This window comes from Nerophis lumbriciformis, linkage group LG37, assembly GCF_033978685.3.
Source record: "Nerophis lumbriciformis linkage group LG37, RoL_Nlum_v2.1, whole genome shotgun sequence".
NCBI lineage: Eukaryota > Metazoa > Chordata > Actinopteri > Syngnathiformes > Syngnathidae > Nerophis > Nerophis lumbriciformis.
The window spans coordinates 5,865,632-5,882,859 of record NC_084584.2 but is presented as its reverse complement, the minus strand read 5'-3'; the positions used below and the strand labels follow the sequence as shown (position 1 = coordinate 5,882,859).

Below are 17,228 nucleotides of genomic sequence, written 5' to 3'. Positions count from 1 at the left end.
CATTGAATTTTGGTCATTTTCTAACCAATATTCTACAACACAAATACAACATTGAAACAACATGCTTTTTGAAGACGTTAAATCAATGTTGGGTTCTGACGTTGATTTGACCATTGAATTTTGGTCATTTCCCAACCAATATTCTACAACACAAATACAACGTTGAAACAACATGCTTTTTGACGACGTTTAATCAATGTCGGGTTGGAACGTTGGTTTGATCGTTGAATTTTGGTCATTTCCCAACCAATATTCTACAACACAAATACAACGTTGGATCAACATGTTTTTTGATGACGTTAAATCAATGTTGGGTTCTGACGGTTTTTTGACCATTGATTTTGGTCATTTTCTAACCAATATTCTACGACACAAATACAATGTTGGACTAACATGATTTTTGACGACGTTAAATCAACGTTGGGTTCTGACATTGATTTGACCATTGAATTTTGTTCATTTTCTAACCAATATTCTACAACACAAATACAACATTGAATAAACATGTTTTTTGATGAGGTTAAATCAATGTTGGGTTCTGACATTGATTTGACCGTTGAATTTTGGTCATTTTCTAACCAATATTCTACAACACAAATACAACGTTGAAACATGTTTTTTGACAACGTTTAATCAACGTTGGGTTATGACGTTGATTTGACCTTTGAATTTTGGTCATTTCTCGACCAATATTCTACAACACAAATAAGACATTGAAACAACATGCGTTGAAACAACGTTTCTTCAATGTCAGGTTGTGACGTTGATTTGACCATTGAATTTTTGTCATTTTCTAACCAATATTCTACAACACAAATACAACGTTGAAACAACATGCTTTTTGAAGACGTTTCATTCTGACGTTGATTTTACCATTGAAATTTGGTCATTTCCCAACCAATATTCTACAACACAAATCCAACATTGAAAAAACATGTTTTTAAGACGTTCATCAATGTTGGGTTCTGACGTTGATTTAAGCGTTGAATTTTGATCATTTCCCTACCAATATTCTACAACACAAATACAACGTTGAAACAACATGCTTTTTGACAACGTTTATTCAATGTCGGGTTCTGACGTTGATTTGACCGTTGAAATTTGGTCGTTTCCCAACCAATATTCTACGACACAAATACAACGTTGAAACAACATGCTTTTTGACGACGTTTAATCAATGTTGGGTTCTGACGTTGATTTGATTATCGAATTTTGGTCATTTCCCAACCAATATTCTACGACACAAATACAACATTGCATAAACATATTTTTTGATGACTTTAAATCAATGTTGGGTTCTGACGTTTTTTTGACCATTGAACTTTGGTCATTTTCCGACCAATATTCTCCAACACAAATACAACATTGAAACAACATGCTTTTTGACGACGTTTAATCAATGTTGGGTTCTGACGTTTATTTGACCATTGAATTTTTTGCTCATTTCCCAACCAATATTCTACAACATAAACATAGTGTTGAAACAACATGCTTTTTGACGACGTTTAATCAATGTTGGGTTCTGACATTTAATTAATCATTGAATTTTGGTCGTTTCCCAACCAATATTCTACAACACAAATACAACGTTGAAACAACATGCTTTTTGACGACGTTTAATCAATGTTGAGTTCTGACGTTTATTTGACCATTGAATTTTGGGTTGGGTTCTGACATTGATTGAATTTTGGTCATTTTCCAACCATTATTCAACGTTGAAAAAACATGTTTTTTGACGACGTTTAATCAATGTCAGGTTGTGACGTTGATTTGACCATTGAAATTTGGTCATTTCCCAACCAATATTCTACAACACAAATACAACGTTGAAACAACATGCTTTTTGAAGACTATTAATTCTGACGTTGATTTTACCATTGAAATTTGGTCATTTCCCAACCAATATTCTACAACACAAATCCAACATAGAAAAAACATGTTTTTAAGACGTTCATCAATGTTGGGTTCTGACATTGATTTGAGCGTTGAATTTTGGTCATTTTCCAACCAATATTCTACGACACAAATACAACGTTGAAACAACATATTTTTTGACGACGTTTAATCAATGTCGGGTTCTGATGTTGATTTGACCATTGAATTTTGGTCATTTCCAACGCTAGACATCAACATTGATCTCAGTTTACAAATACAACTATTTTGCCAGGTTGTTTCATAGTCGGTTTCAAAGGACGTTTACGTGTCATCAACGTTGTATCAATGTCTCGTGCCTGCTGGGAAAGTCCGTCCAGAAGCTCGGAGATGATCTCAGGAGGACGACAAGACATAATCAAGACCGTCCTGCCGTCATTTCCTTCGTTTCCTCTCTGCTCGCGCGGCCCGCTCAACTTTCAGTGGGACGGTGGCAGATAAAGCAATCGGGCGATCTGGTGGCGTCTCGCGTCCAGTCGGGAAGCCGTGGTGGGCGTGAAAAGGAGACAGGAAGTAGCGCAGAGGAGGGAAAACCTATCCCCGGGTGACTCAGACGTCCGCCTCCACAGCAGCCTCCTGATTACAGGAAGTTCATCAGCAAGTGGTTGAGCAGACTGGCCTGCTATGGCCATCACTCTTTAACACTCCTCAACCCTGATCATGCTTCACCAAACGAAGAGTGTTGTCTTAAAGTCGTTTTTAATCAATCTCTATTTGGAAAACTTGATTGCGGCTATGATTCACCTAAACCCAACGGTGCCATCTGACGTGACGTCGCACTTGGCGGTCACTCCAGCAGCACTGAGAGCGCACTCAGCCGAGCGACCTCTCGGTGACGTCGCCAGTCGTAATGCCAACAAAGCAATTGTCTTAAAAACTCTGTAAAATAAGGTTTCCCGTTTACAAAAATGCGCTAGCTTCATGCTAATATACTTTGGCTTTGCTACTGACATGCTACCGATTAGCTTTGGCGATTTTAATCCCTCCATATTTTTTTATTTAAACATTTTAATATTATAATGAGTCCAATAAAATGACACATAATAATGCTAATATAATATATTAGAGATGTCCGATAATGGCTTTTTTGCCGATATTTCCGATATTGTCCAACTCTTAATTACCGATTCCGATATCAACCGATACCGATATACACAGTCGTGGAATTAACACATTATTATGCCTGATTTTGTTGTGACGCCCCGCTGGATGCATTAAACAATGTAACAAGGTTTTCCAAAATAAATCAACTCAAGTTATGGAGAAAAAAATGCCAACATGGCACTGCCATATTTATTATTGAAGTCACAAAGTGCTTTTTTTTTTTTAACATGCCTCAAAACAGCAGCTTGGAATTTGGGACATGCTCTCCCTGAGAGAGCATGAGGAGGTTGAGGTGGGGGGGTAGGGGATAGCGGGGATTATGAGATAAAATGTCAAAATTATGAGATAAAATACAGATAAAAAGTTGAAATAATTGGGTAAAAAGTCCTTATGATTTGATTTAAAAAAAGACAAAATATGAGGTAAAGAGTAAAAATCATTGCATACATAAAACATGATTATGAGATAAAATGTCAAAATAATCAAAATTTATAAAGTAGAAATGATTCGATAAAATGTCATAATTATTGAGATAAAATGTCAAAAATGTGAGATAAAAAGTCGAATTGATTGGATGAAAAGTAGTAGCTATTTATTAAAAAGTCGATATAGTAAGGTAAAAAGTCAAAATTATGACACAAAAGACATGCTTATAAGATAAAGTCAAAATTATGAGATAAAAGGTAAAAAAAAATAGATAAAAGGTCAAATTAATGAGGTAAAAAAAATCATGACAAAAACTCATAATTATCAGATAAAATGTAGAAATTATGAAATAGTCAAAAATATGAGATCAAAATTAAAAATAATTAGATTAAACTTCATAATTATTTGATAAAAAGTCAAAATAATGATGTAAAGAAAAATCTTGACAAAAAAAAATTATGAGATAAAAGGTTAAAATTATGAGATAAAATAATCATGATTATGAGATAAAATGGCAAAATTATGAGATAACATAATCATGATTATGAGATAAAATGTCAAAATTATGAGATAAAATACAGATAAAAAGTCGAAATAATTGGATAAAAAGTCCTTATGATTTGATAAAAAAAGACAAAATATGAGGTAAAGAGTAAAAATCATTGTATACATAAAACATGATTATGAGATAAAATGTCAAAATAATAAAAATCTATAAAGTAGAAATAATTCGATAAAATGTCATAATTATTGAGATAAAATGTCAAAAATGTGAGATAAAAAGTCGAATTGATTGGATGAAAAGTAGTAGCTATTTATTAAAAAGTCGATATTGTAAGGTAAAAAGTCAAAATTATGACACAAAAGACATGCTTATAAGATAAAAAGTCAAAATTCTGAGATAAAAGGTTAAAAAAAATAGATAAATGGTCAAATTAATGAGGTAAAAAAATAATGACAAAAAAAATCCTAATCATCAGATAAAATGTAGAAATTATTAAATAGTCAAAAATATGAGATCAAAAGAGTTAGTGCTGTGAGGGGTTCTGGGTATTTGTTCTGTTGTGTTTATGTTGTCAAGACGTGGACTGTGAGGGCTTTTGTTTTCCCGAGATGCAAGTAAAGCTGGACTGGACATGGCGTGAAGGTAAATATATGTTTAATTTTACACTAACAAAAAGAACAAACGAAAAGCGCGCACAAGGCGGAAGTACCAAAACTTGGCTAATGAAACAAAAACTTGCACAAAGGCAAAAACGCTAAACATGAAATATACAACACTTACTGTGGCATGAAAAACGTGCATGAAACAATGGCTTGGCATGACAGGTAGCAGAGGTAGAAAGGATAGATAGATAGATAATGTCACCAGGACGACTAACAGACACAGACAGGCTTAAATAGCAGTGACATGATTAGTGACAGGTGTGCGAGTGCAACGCGTGAGACAGGTGCGTGACATGACAGGTGAAAAAACTAATGGGTAGTCATGGAAACAAAAACAATGGAGTGTAAACAGAAACTAAAGAGTCCAATAACTAAACTAAACAAAACATGATCACACAGACATGACATATGTTGTGTTACGGTGCGGATGTTCTCCCGAAATGCGTTTGTCATTCTTGTTTGGTGTGGGTTCACAGTGTGGCGCATATTTGTAACAGTGTTAAACCTGTTTATACGGCCACCCTCAGTGTGACCTGTATGGCTGTTGACCAAGAATGCCTTGCATTCACTTGCGTGTGTGTTAAAAGCCTTATATATTATGTGACTGGGCCGGCACGCAAAGGCAGTGCCTTTAAGGTTTATTGGCGCTCTGTACTGTTCCCTGTGTCCGTGTACCACTCCGTACAGCGGCGTTTTAAAAAGTCATACATTTTACTTTTTGAAACCGATACCGATAATTTCCGATATTACATAATAATAATATCGGCAGTCCGATATTATCGGACATCTCTAATCGATCCCTATATTTTATCAAGGGGCGGTATAGCTCGGTCGGTAGAGTGGCTGTGCCAGCAACTTGAGGGTTCCAGGTTCGAACCCCGCTTCCGCCATCCCAGTCACTGCCGTTGTGTCCTTGGGCAAGACACTTTACCCACCTGCTCCCAGTGCCACCCACACTGCTTTAAATGTCACTTACATATTGGGTTTCACTATGTAAAGTGCTTTGACTTGATTTGTCGAGTGATATCAAGGACCATCCGTCGGACGCGTTCCCGGACATGCGGAACGTTCTGGTGTTCCAGACGTCATTCTGCAGGACAAAACCGATGAAAACGTGGAAAAGCATGGAAGTCTACAACTTCTTTGTGTGTTTGTGGAGTCAAGGACATTGGTATCAAGACTCTCCCGGATAAATATGCATCGGGTAAGGTTGCATTACATGATTTAACTATGTGACCTGTATGGCTGTTGACCAATTATCAGAGGTGGGACCAAGTCATTGTTTTGCAAGTCACAAGTAAGTCTCAAGTCTTTGCCCTCAAGTCCGAGTCAAGTCCCGAGTCAAGACAGGCAAGCCCCGAGTCAAGTCCAAAGTCAAGACTGGAAAGTCTCAAGTCAAGTCCTAAGTCCTGCATTTTGAGTTTCGAGTCCTTTCAAGTCCTTTTAACCACAGACTAATATATTAACACAGATTGTGTATGCTTTTCAAACGCTGTATTTATTTATTAAAACAAGTGCATTTTAAATTGCAGGAAAGAAAATTGTGCTGACATTGCACTTTATAATAGCACTATTAACCAGTCATTTTAAACATGAACTCATTCCTTTACAGAACAAACACATTGAAAAATAAAGTGCAAATGTACTTATTTGTACAAAAGTGTGAACATTGAAAAAACGTGACATATACGTGAACATAACAAAAAAGTTGTACTTTTTATATGTCAGGGCCCTATGCTGCATTGCATTTGCAAAAGACCAAATTAGCCAAGAGTCTGTCAGTCATTTGTGCACGATGGGGGCGTAGTATGATGCCACCATGGCTGAAAACTCGCTCCACTGGAGCACTGGAGGCAGGCACTGCCAAGACTCTCATGGCCACTCGGAACAGTGAAGGAAGAGTCTTCATGTTCAATGCCCAGAACAAAAGGGGGGAGAGAGTTGTTTTGGGTTGGTGCACTACTTGTAAGTGTATCTTGTGTTTTTTATGTTGATTTAATTTAAAAAATATATATATTTCTTGTGCGGCCCGATACCAATCGATCCACGGACCAGTACCGGGCCGCGGCCCGGTGGTTGGGGACCACTGAGGTAAACAACCAACAGTATGTCAGAAAGCTAGCTAAAACGGTACACATATTCATAATATAGTATACATTTTAACTGACCTTTATTTGACTATTTTTGTCTTTTTTTTTAGGTGGCTAAAATACGCGGTGCTGCTGACCGCCGTCTAACGTTACGTGTGATATATTGACTAACGTAACCCTGCTTGAAAAAAATCACTGAACAAAAAGTATGAATAAGGTTGTGAACTGCAACAGATTCCCGTGTTTGCAATAACGTTATAACGTTAGCAGTGAGTTTACAGCCTCACTGATTTAACTACACAGCAAATAAAAGTCACGTTACTTAGCCAATAAACGTTATCTTACATTCAAAACTTACCCTTCTTTGTGCAACTTCAAATGCCGGACGAAGTTGGAAGTTGTTGCCTCTCCATCAGTAATTTTCGAACCGCATGTGTTGCATACTGCAAAACCGTTTTGTGTTGACCACCTCGTAATTTTTATACCCAAACGAAATTATTTTAGGCATCATTTTTTGTTCACTGGCGTGTGGTTTGGACATGTCTTCTTCGTTGGTTGTCCTGCAATTTGATTGGATGAATGCTGTGTGATGAAAACAAAGTAGATCTAATTTGATTGGCTGTTGTACTGAGAGCACACCAGCTGACACACGCAACGCTGATAGACAAGTACACAATGAAAAATACGGAGCGCTCCCGAATAACTTTTTCATCTTTGGGTTTTGGGGAAAGTAGCAAGTCATGTCAAGTCATGTCAAGTCAAAAGGCTCAAGTCCAAGTGAAGTCACAAGTCATTGATGTTAAAGTCTAAGTCGAGTTGCAAGTCTTTTTACATTTTGTCAAGTCGAGTCTAAAGTCATCAAATTCATGACTCGAGTCTGACTCGAGTCCAAGTCATGTGACTCGAGTCCACACCTCTGGTATCTGGTATGGACTCCCAGACACCAGGACTTGTGAAATGTGAAGAGTAGCCATCACTAGCGGCTACTCAACAACTGTTTTGATAGTAGTCGTAACCATTAGTCAGTCTAATTATGCAAATTAAGCGAGTTCATGATGTGTTTGGGCTAAAGTGTCCCATTAGATGACAGCGTGTTTGTGGTCAGGCGAACAACTCCATCCACGTCAACTCGGTGGACGTTCCCGACAGCGACCTGATGGCCACCAACGGCGTGATCCATGTGGTGAAGAACGTCCTCTACCCCGCGGGTGAGCTCACCAAACATTAGTGCCCGTGCGGAACAACGGTGACGTTGATCCCCCCTTGCAGATCTTCCCGTGGGCCGCCAGGACCTGCTGCTGCTCCTCAGGAAGATCATCAAGTACATCAAGATCCAGGTAGCAGCCACACACGCCTGATGGTTCGGGGACTCCATGTGACCCTCTCGGTTCCTGTTCTCTAGTTCATCTCAGGATTCTCCTACTCTGAGATCCCGCTCACCTTCATCAGTAAGTTTCCGTCCGTCCTGACCTTTGACCCCCCCTGACCGCCCGCTGAAGCTGTTTGGTCCCCACAGAGAGGACCACCACGGTCACTACCACGGAGTACACCGAGCAGAGTAAGTCTGTCTCCTCTATATTGCCATAACCTTACATTATTTCACATTTAAATAATAATTAATCCGGGTTACAAATTCTCCTAATTTAGCTGCTGACGTAAGAAGTAACATAGTGCCTCATTTCCTGTTGTGTTATTTTATTAAAACTATTATTAATCTAATTGTTAATTTACTGTAAACATCTGCTTACTTGCTGTGTAACATGTTTTTGTCATGTTTTTGAGAAGCACTTTTTCTTCTGGTGTTTGATACCTGACGCAAATTGAGATGCAAAGATGGAATTATGAGATAAAAAGTCGAAATAATTGGATTAAAATGTCAGAAATATTTGATAAAAAGTGAAAATATGAGGTAAAAAGTCCAAATCATGCCATACATTAAAACATGATTATGAGATAAAATGTCGAGATAGTCCAAAATGTGAGATCAAAATAATTAGATAAAACTGTCATAATTATTTGATAAAAAGTAAAAATGAGGTAAAAAAAAAAAAAATCATGACAAAAAAATCATAATTATAAGATAAAAAGTTAAAATTATGAGATAAAATGTAGAAATTATTAAAATGTCCAAAATATGAGATAAAAGGTCAAAATTATAAGATAAAATCATGATTATGAGATAAAATGTCAAAAATAAGAGATAAGAATTTGAATTGATTGGATAAAAAGTAGTAGTTATTTATCAAAAAGTCAATATTGTAAGGTAAAAAGTCAAAATTATGACACAAAAGACATGTTTATAAGATTTTAAAAAAGTCAAAATTATAAGATAAAAGTTTTTTAAAAAATAGATAAAAGGTCAAATTAATGAGGTATAAAAACTGTGACAAAAAATCATACTTATCAGATAGAATGTAGAAATTATGAAATAGTCAAAAATATGAGATCAAAAGTAGAAATAATTAGATAAAATTTCATAATTGTTTGATAAAAAATCAAAATAATGATGTAAAAAAGAAATCTTGACAGAAAAAATAATTATGAGATAAAAGGTTAAAATTATGAGATAAAATAATCATGATAATGAGATCAAATGTCAAAATTATGAGATAAAATAATCATGATTATGAGATAAAATGTCAAAATTATGAGATAAAATACAGATAAAAAGTCGAAATAATTGGATAAAAAAGTCCTTATGATTTGATAAAAAAAGACAAAATATGAGGTAAAGAGTAAAAATCATTGCATACATAAAACATGATTATGAGATAAAATGTCAAAATAATAAAAATGTATAAAGTAGAAACAATTCGATAAAATGTCATAATTATGGAGATAAAATGTCAAAAATGTGAGATAAAAAGTCGAATTGGATGAAAAGTAGTAGCTATTTATTAAAAAGTCGATATTGTAAGGTAAAAAGTCAAAATGATGACACAAAAGATATGCTTATAAGATAAAAAGTCAAAATTATGAGATAAAAGGTAAAAAAAATAGATAAAAGGTCAAATTAATGAGGTAAAAAAAATCATGACAAAAACTCATAATTATCAGATAAAATGTAGAAATTATGAAATAAATAGTCAAAAATATCAGATCAAAAGTAAAAATAAATAGATTAAACTTCATAATTATTTGATAAAAAGTCAAAATAATGATGTAAAAAAAATCTTGACGAAAAAAATTATGATAAAATAATCATGATTATGAGATCAAATGTCAAAATTGTGAGATAAAATAATCATGATCATGAGATAAAATGGCAAAATTATGAGACAAAATATAGATAAAAAGTCTAAATAATTGGATAAAATGTCCTTATTTGATAAAAAGACAAAATATGAGGTAAAGAGTAAAAATCATTGCATACATAAAACATGATTATGAGATAAAATGTCAAAATAATCAAAATTTATAAAGTACAAATAATTCGACAAAATGTCATAGTTATTGAGATAAAATGTCAAAAATGTGAGATAAAAAGTCGAATTGATTGGATGAAAAGTAGTAGCTATTTATTAAAAAGTCGATATTGTAAGGTAAAAAGTCAAAATTTTGAGATAAAAGGTAAAAAAATTGATAAAAGGTCAAATTAATGAGGTAAAAAAAAATCCTGACAAAAAATCATAATCATCAGATAAAATGTAGAAATTATGAAATAAATAGTCAAAAATATGAGATCAAAAGTAAAAATAATTAGATTAAACTTCATAATTATTTGATAAAAAGTCAAAATAATGATGTAAAAAAAAATCTTGACGAAAAAAATTATAAAAGGTTAAAATTATGAGATAAAATAATCATGATTATGAGATCAAATGTCAAAATTGTGAGATAAAATATTCATGATCATGAGATAAAATGGCAAAATTATGAGACAAAATATAGATAAAAAGTCTAAATAATTGGATAAAAAGTCCTTATTTGATAAAAAAAAGACAAAATATGAGGTAAAGAGTAAAAATCATTGCATACATAAAACTTGATTATGAGATAAAATGTCAAAATAATAAAAATTTATAAAGTAGAAATAATTCGATAAAATGTCATAATTATTGAGATAAAATGTCAAAAATGTGAGATAAAAAGTCGAATTGATTGGATGAAAAGTAGTAGCTATATATTAAAAAGTCGATATTGTAAGGTAAAAAGTCAAAATTATGAGATAAAAGGTAAAAAAAATAGATAAAAGGTCAAATTAATGAGGTAAAAAAAATCCTGACAAAAAATCATAATCATCAGATAAAATGTAGAAATTCTGAAATAAATAGTCAAAAATATGAGATCAAAAGTAAAAATAATTAGATTAAACTTCATAATTATTTGATAAAAAGTCAAAATAATGATGTAAAAAAAATCTTGACGAAAAAAATTACGAGATAAAAGGTTAAAATTATGAGATAAAATAATCATAATTATGAGATCAAATGTCAAAATTGTGAGATAAAATAATCATGATCATGAGATAAAATGGCAAAATTATGAGACAAAATATAGATAAAAAGTCTAAATAATTGGATAAAAAGTCCTTATTTGATAAAAAGACAAAATATGAGGTAAAGAGTAAAAATAATTGCATACATAAAACATGATTATGAGATAAAATGTCAAAATAATCAAAATTTATAAAGTACAAATAATTCGATAAAATGTCATAGTTATTGAGATAAAATGTCCAAAATATCAGATAAAAAGTTGAATTGATTGGATGAAAAGTAGTAGCTATTTATTAAAAAGTCGATATAGTAAGGTAAAAAGTCAAAATTATGAGATAAAAGGTAAAAAAAATTGATAAAAGGTCAAATTAATGAGGTAAAAAAAATCCTGACAAAAAATCATAATCATCAGATAAAATGTAGAAATTATGAAATAAATAGTCAAAAATATGAGATCAAAAGTAAAAATAATTAGATTAAACTTCATAATTATTTGATAAAAAGTCAAAATAATGATGTAAAAAAAAATCTTGACGAAGAAAATTATGAGATAAAAGGTTAAAATTATGAGATAAAATAATGATTATGAGATCAAATGTCAAAATTGTGAGATAAAATATAGATAAAAAGTCCTTATTTGATAAAAAGACAAAATATGAGGTAAAGAGTAAAAATCATTGCATACATAAAACATGATTATGAGATAAAATGTCGAAATGATAAACATTTATAAAGTAGAAATAATTTGCTAAAATGTCATAATTATTTGATAAAATGTCCAAATTATGAGATAAAAGGTCAATATTATGAGATAAAATAATCATGATTATGAGATAAAATGTAAAAAATATGAGATAAAAAGTCGAATTGATTGGATGAAAAGTAGTACCGTAGTTATTTATTAAAAAGTCGATGTTATAAGGTAAAAAGTCAAAATTATGACACAAAAGACATGCTTATAAGATAAAAAGTCAAAATGAGATAAAAGGTTTAAAAAAAATAGATAAAAGGTCAAATTAATGAGGTAAAAAAATAATGACAAAAAAATCCTAATTATCAGATAAAATGTAGAAATTATTAAATAGTCAAAAATATGAGATCAAAAGTAGAAATAATTAGATAAAACTTCATAATTATTTGATAAAAAATCAAAATAATGATGTAAAAAAAAATCTTGACAAAACAAAATTATTATGAGATAAAAGTTTAAAATTATGAGATAAAATAATCATGATTATGAGATAAAATGTCAAAATTATGAGATAAAATAATCATGATTATGAGATAAAATGTCAAAGTTATGAGCCAAAATATAGATAAAAAGTTGAAATAATTGGATAAAAAGTCCTTATGACTTGATAAAAAAGACAAAATATGAGGTGAAGAGTAAAAAATCATTGCATACATAAAAAATTATTATAAGATAAAATATCGAGATAACAAACATTTATAAAGTAGAAATAATTAGATAAAACGTCATAATTATTTGATAAAATGTCCAAATTATGAGATAAAAGGTCAAAATTATAAGATAAAATAATCATGATTATGAGATAAAATGTCAAAAATATGAGATAAAAATTTGAATTGATTGGATAAAAAGTAGTAGTTATCTATCAAAAAGTCAATATTGTAAGGTAAAAAGTCAAAATTATGACACAAAAGACATGTTTATAAGATTAAAAAAAGTCAAAATTATAAGATAAAAGGTAAAAAAAAATAGATAATAGGTCAAATTAATGAGGTAAAAAAAAATCGTGACAAAAAAATCCTACTTATCAGATAAAATGTAGGAAATATGAAATAAATAGTCAAAAATATGAGATCAAAAGTAGAAATAATTAGATAAAACTTCATAATTATTTGATAGAAAGTCAAAATAATGATGTAAAAAAAATCTTGACGAAAAAAATCATTATTATGAGATAAAAGGTTAAAATTATGAGATAAAATAATCATGATTATGAGATAAAATGGCAGAATTATGAGATAAAATAATCATGATTATGAGATAAAATGGCAAAGTTATGAGATAAAATATAGATAAAAAGTCGAAATAATTGGATAAAAAGTCCTTATGATTTAATAAAAAAAAGTCCTTATGATTTTGTAAAAAAGACAAAATATGAGGTGAAGAGTAAAAAATCATTGTATGCATAAAACATGATTATGAGATAAAATGTCAAAATAATAAACATTTATAAAGTAGAAATAATTAGATAAAAAGTCATAATTATTTGATAAAATGTCCAAATTATGAGATAAAAGTTCAGTATTATGAGATAAAAGTTCAGTATTATGAGATAAAATAATCATGATTATAAGATAAAATGTCGAAATAATAAACATTTATAAAGTAGAAATAATTAGATAAAACGTCATAATTATTTGATAAAATGTCCAAATTATGAGATAAAAGTTCAGTATTATGAGATAAAATAATCATGATTATAAGATAAAATGTCGAAATAATAAACATTTATAAAGTAGAAATAATTAGATAAAACGTCATAATTATTTTATAAAATGTCCAAATTATGAGATAAAAGTTCAGTATTATGAGATAAAATAATCATGATTATGAGATAGAATGTCAAAGTAATAAACATTTATAAAGTAGAAATAATTCAAACATCATAATTATTTGATAAAATTTACAAATTATGAGATAAAAGGTCAATATTCTGAGATAAAATAATCATGATTATGAGATAAAATGTCAAAAATGTGAGATAAAATGTTGAATTGATTGGATGAAAAGTAGTAATTTATTAAAAAGTCGATATTGTAAGGTAAAAAGTCAAAATTATGACACAAGACATGCTTAAAAGATAAAAAGTCAAAATTATGAGATAAAAGGTAAAACAAAAATAGATAAAAGGTCAAATTAATGAGATGAAAAACATCATGACAAAAAAATCATAATGTAGAAATTATGAAATAAATAGTCAAAAATATGAGATCAAAAGTAGAAATAATTAGATAAAACTTCATAATTATTTGATAAAAAGTCAAAATAATGATGTAAAAAAAAATCCTGACAAAAAATAATTACTAAGAGATAAAAGGTTAAAATTATGAAATAAAATAATCATGATTATGAGATAAAATGTCAAAATTATGAGATAAAATATAGATAAAGAGTCCTTATGATTGATAAAAAAAAGACAAAATATGAGGTAGAGTATTGTATCCTCCGATGGTGTGTAGTGTAGCAACCTGTTTAACCATTCCTCGTCCTCCAGTGATAAAGAACCTTGTATTTAGTTAAATAGTAGTTTGGCGACGGAGACTATTGACAAAGGAGCAGCTTTGCACTGTGGAGGGACGTTAGCCGCGAGCTGGCTACATTGCATGGAGGACGCGGGCGTTTACATGTCGACAACATACGTTATCACGATGTAACAATCGCATTAAAAGCTCCAAATTAAATGTCGTCTTTAGCGCGCAACTCGAAGTGTTGGCCCAAATAAGTTTGGTTCAGGTGTTTCTCGGCAATCTTTGGATTGTGTCCTGACATCCAAACTGGATCGGAACCATGCATTCATTCATGGAAATGTGCCTGCTGCCAGACACTGATTACACTCATGCTTCCTGTCATGATCCACTCCTAAAACCTCTGGAATCCGTCGGCATATCAGGCCCTGGCCTTTGGTAATTAGGCTGTCAGAGTCTTGGAAGTCTCGGTCCGGCGCACTTCCCCTCCGAAGGCCGCATGCCTTCACGTATCGGGTAACATAGCGCAGATAAAGTATGACGGGTTGCACGGACTTCTTTCTCTTAAGCGGGGGAGGGTAGTGATGCGCCTATTTGCTCCCCGCAGGCCCCGGGAAGACGCAGCTGATCCTCATCGATGGAGAACCGTCCCTCACCAAGGTAACGCGGGTCATCGAAAAAGAGCCCACCGTCACCGAGGTGGTGGTGGAGGGCGGGCCGGTGGTCACCAAGGTAACGCGGGTCATCGAAAAAGAGCCCACCGTCACCGAGGTGGTAGTGGAGGGCGAGCCGGTGGTCACCAAGGTAACCACCGTGGTGGAAGGGGACCCCTCGGTCACCAAGGTGACCCGGGTGATCGGAGAGCCGGGCCTCACTAAGGTTACCAGAGTCATCGAGGGTAAGCGGGCCCGCCTTTTACAACACGGCGACCCTTGTGGATGATTAATGGCGTGTCTCCCTGGTCACAGGTGGACAGCCGGACTCGGACGAGAAGACGATCACGGGTGAGTTACCTCCTCCGCTGTCTCGGTGGTCGTTTGTCGTCTAACCACCGTCGTCCCAACGTGAACTGACTGTAACGTGGTGGTCCTCAGACATCGTTCTCATGCTGTGCACCCAAATTTGAACGTGACGTAGCGGTCAAGAGAGCGCAGACCTCCCTGGCGCAGTCGCGGACTCGAGTTGTGTTGGTTTTCGCTAACACGACGATGAAGGTTCTATCGGGAAATCCTAAAATGTTGTTAGTCCGCCCAGTTCTTCTGGCTCCTGGAGGCGTGCCGTGGATGAACTTGACTCCTTTACCCTGCTTCGATCCACACCTTTATCCAGATCCTCATGTTGGCATATAACCCCACTTAGAAAGGGGGGGTCAGCATGGGGTGATGTCGTCCGCCCTCTAGTCGATCCTCCTCAGAAAAAATATTTGATAAAAAAAAGACAAAATATGAGGTAAAGAGTAAAAATCGTTGCATACATAAAACATGATTATGAGATAAAATGTCAAAATAATAAACATTTATAAAGTAGAAATAATTCGATAAAATGTCATAATTATTGAGATAAAATGTCAGAAATGTGAGATAAAAAGTCGAATTGATTGGATGAAAAGTAGTAGCTATTTATTAAAAAGTCGATATAGTAAGGTAAAAAGTCAAAATTATGAGATAAAAGGTAAAAGAAATAGATAAAAGGTCAAATTAATGAGGTAAAAAAAATCCTGACAAAAAATCATGATCATCAGATAAAATGTAGACATTATGAAATAAATAGTCAAAAATATGAGATCAAAAGTAAAAATAATTAGATTAAACTTCATAATTATTTGATAAAATGTCCAAATTATGAGATAAAAGGTCAAAATTATAAGATAAAATAATCATGATTATGACATAAAATGTAAAAAATATGAGATAAAAATTTGAATTGATTGGATAAAAAGTAGTAATCTATCTATCAAAAAGTCAATATTGTAAGGTAAAAAGTCAAAATTATGACACAAAAGACATGTTTATAAGATAAAAAAAAGTCAAAATTATAAGATAAAATGTAAAAAAAAAATAGATAAAAGGTCAAATTAATGAGGTAAAAAAAATTGTGACAAAAATCATACTTATCAGATAAAATGTAGAAATTATGAAAGAAATAGTCAAAAATATGAGATCAAAAGTAAAAATAATTAGATTAAACTTCATAATTATTTGATAAAAAGTCAAAATAATGATGTAAAAAAAAATCTTGACGAAAAAAATTATGAGATAAAAGGTTAAAATTATGAGATAAAATAATCATGATTATGAGATCAAATGTCAAAATTGTGAGATAAAATAATCATGATAATGAGATAAAATGGCAAAATTATGAGACAAAATATAGATAAAAAGTCTAAATAATTGGATAAAAAGTCCTTATTTGATAAAAAGACAAAACGTGAGGTAAAGAGTAAAAATCATTGCATACATAAAACATGATTATGAGATAAAATGTCGAAATGATAAACATTTATAAAGTAGAAATAATTCGCTAAAATGTCATAATTATTGAGATAAAATGTCAAAAATGTGAGATAAAAAGTCGAATTGATTGGATGAAAAGTAGTAGCTATTTATTAAAAAGTCGATATTGTAAGGTAAAAAGTCAAAATTATGAGATAAAAGGTAAAAAAAAATAGATGAAAGGTCAAATTAATGAGGTAAAAAAAATCCTGACAAAAAAAATCATAATTATGAGATAATAAGTTAAAATTATGAGATAAAATGTAGAAATTATTAAATAGTCAAAAATATGAGATCAAAAGTATAAATAATTAGATAAAACTTCATAATTGTTTGATAAAAAGTCAAAATAATGATGTAAA

General features: G+C 31.9%; 1 protein-coding gene across 6 annotated transcripts in view; it reads left to right on the top strand.

Moving 5' to 3' along the window:
- LOC133577550 (periostin-like) overlaps positions 1 to 17,228 on the top strand; it is a 113,506-nt gene that overhangs the window by 79,305 nt on the left and 16,973 nt on the right. For all 6 annotated transcript variants that reach the window (XM_061931500.1, XM_061931498.1, XM_061931499.1 and 3 more), the window contains 6 exons: positions 7,825 to 7,927; positions 7,989 to 8,056; positions 8,122 to 8,167; positions 8,236 to 8,277; positions 14,982 to 15,272; positions 15,343 to 15,378. In XM_061931500.1, the coding sequence (XP_061787484.1) occupies positions 7,825 to 7,927; positions 7,989 to 8,056; positions 8,122 to 8,167; positions 8,236 to 8,277; positions 14,982 to 15,272; positions 15,343 to 15,378 (586 nt within the window). The remainder of the gene's footprint in view (positions 1 to 7,824; positions 7,928 to 7,988; positions 8,057 to 8,121; positions 8,168 to 8,235; positions 8,278 to 14,981; positions 15,273 to 15,342; positions 15,379 to 17,228) is intronic.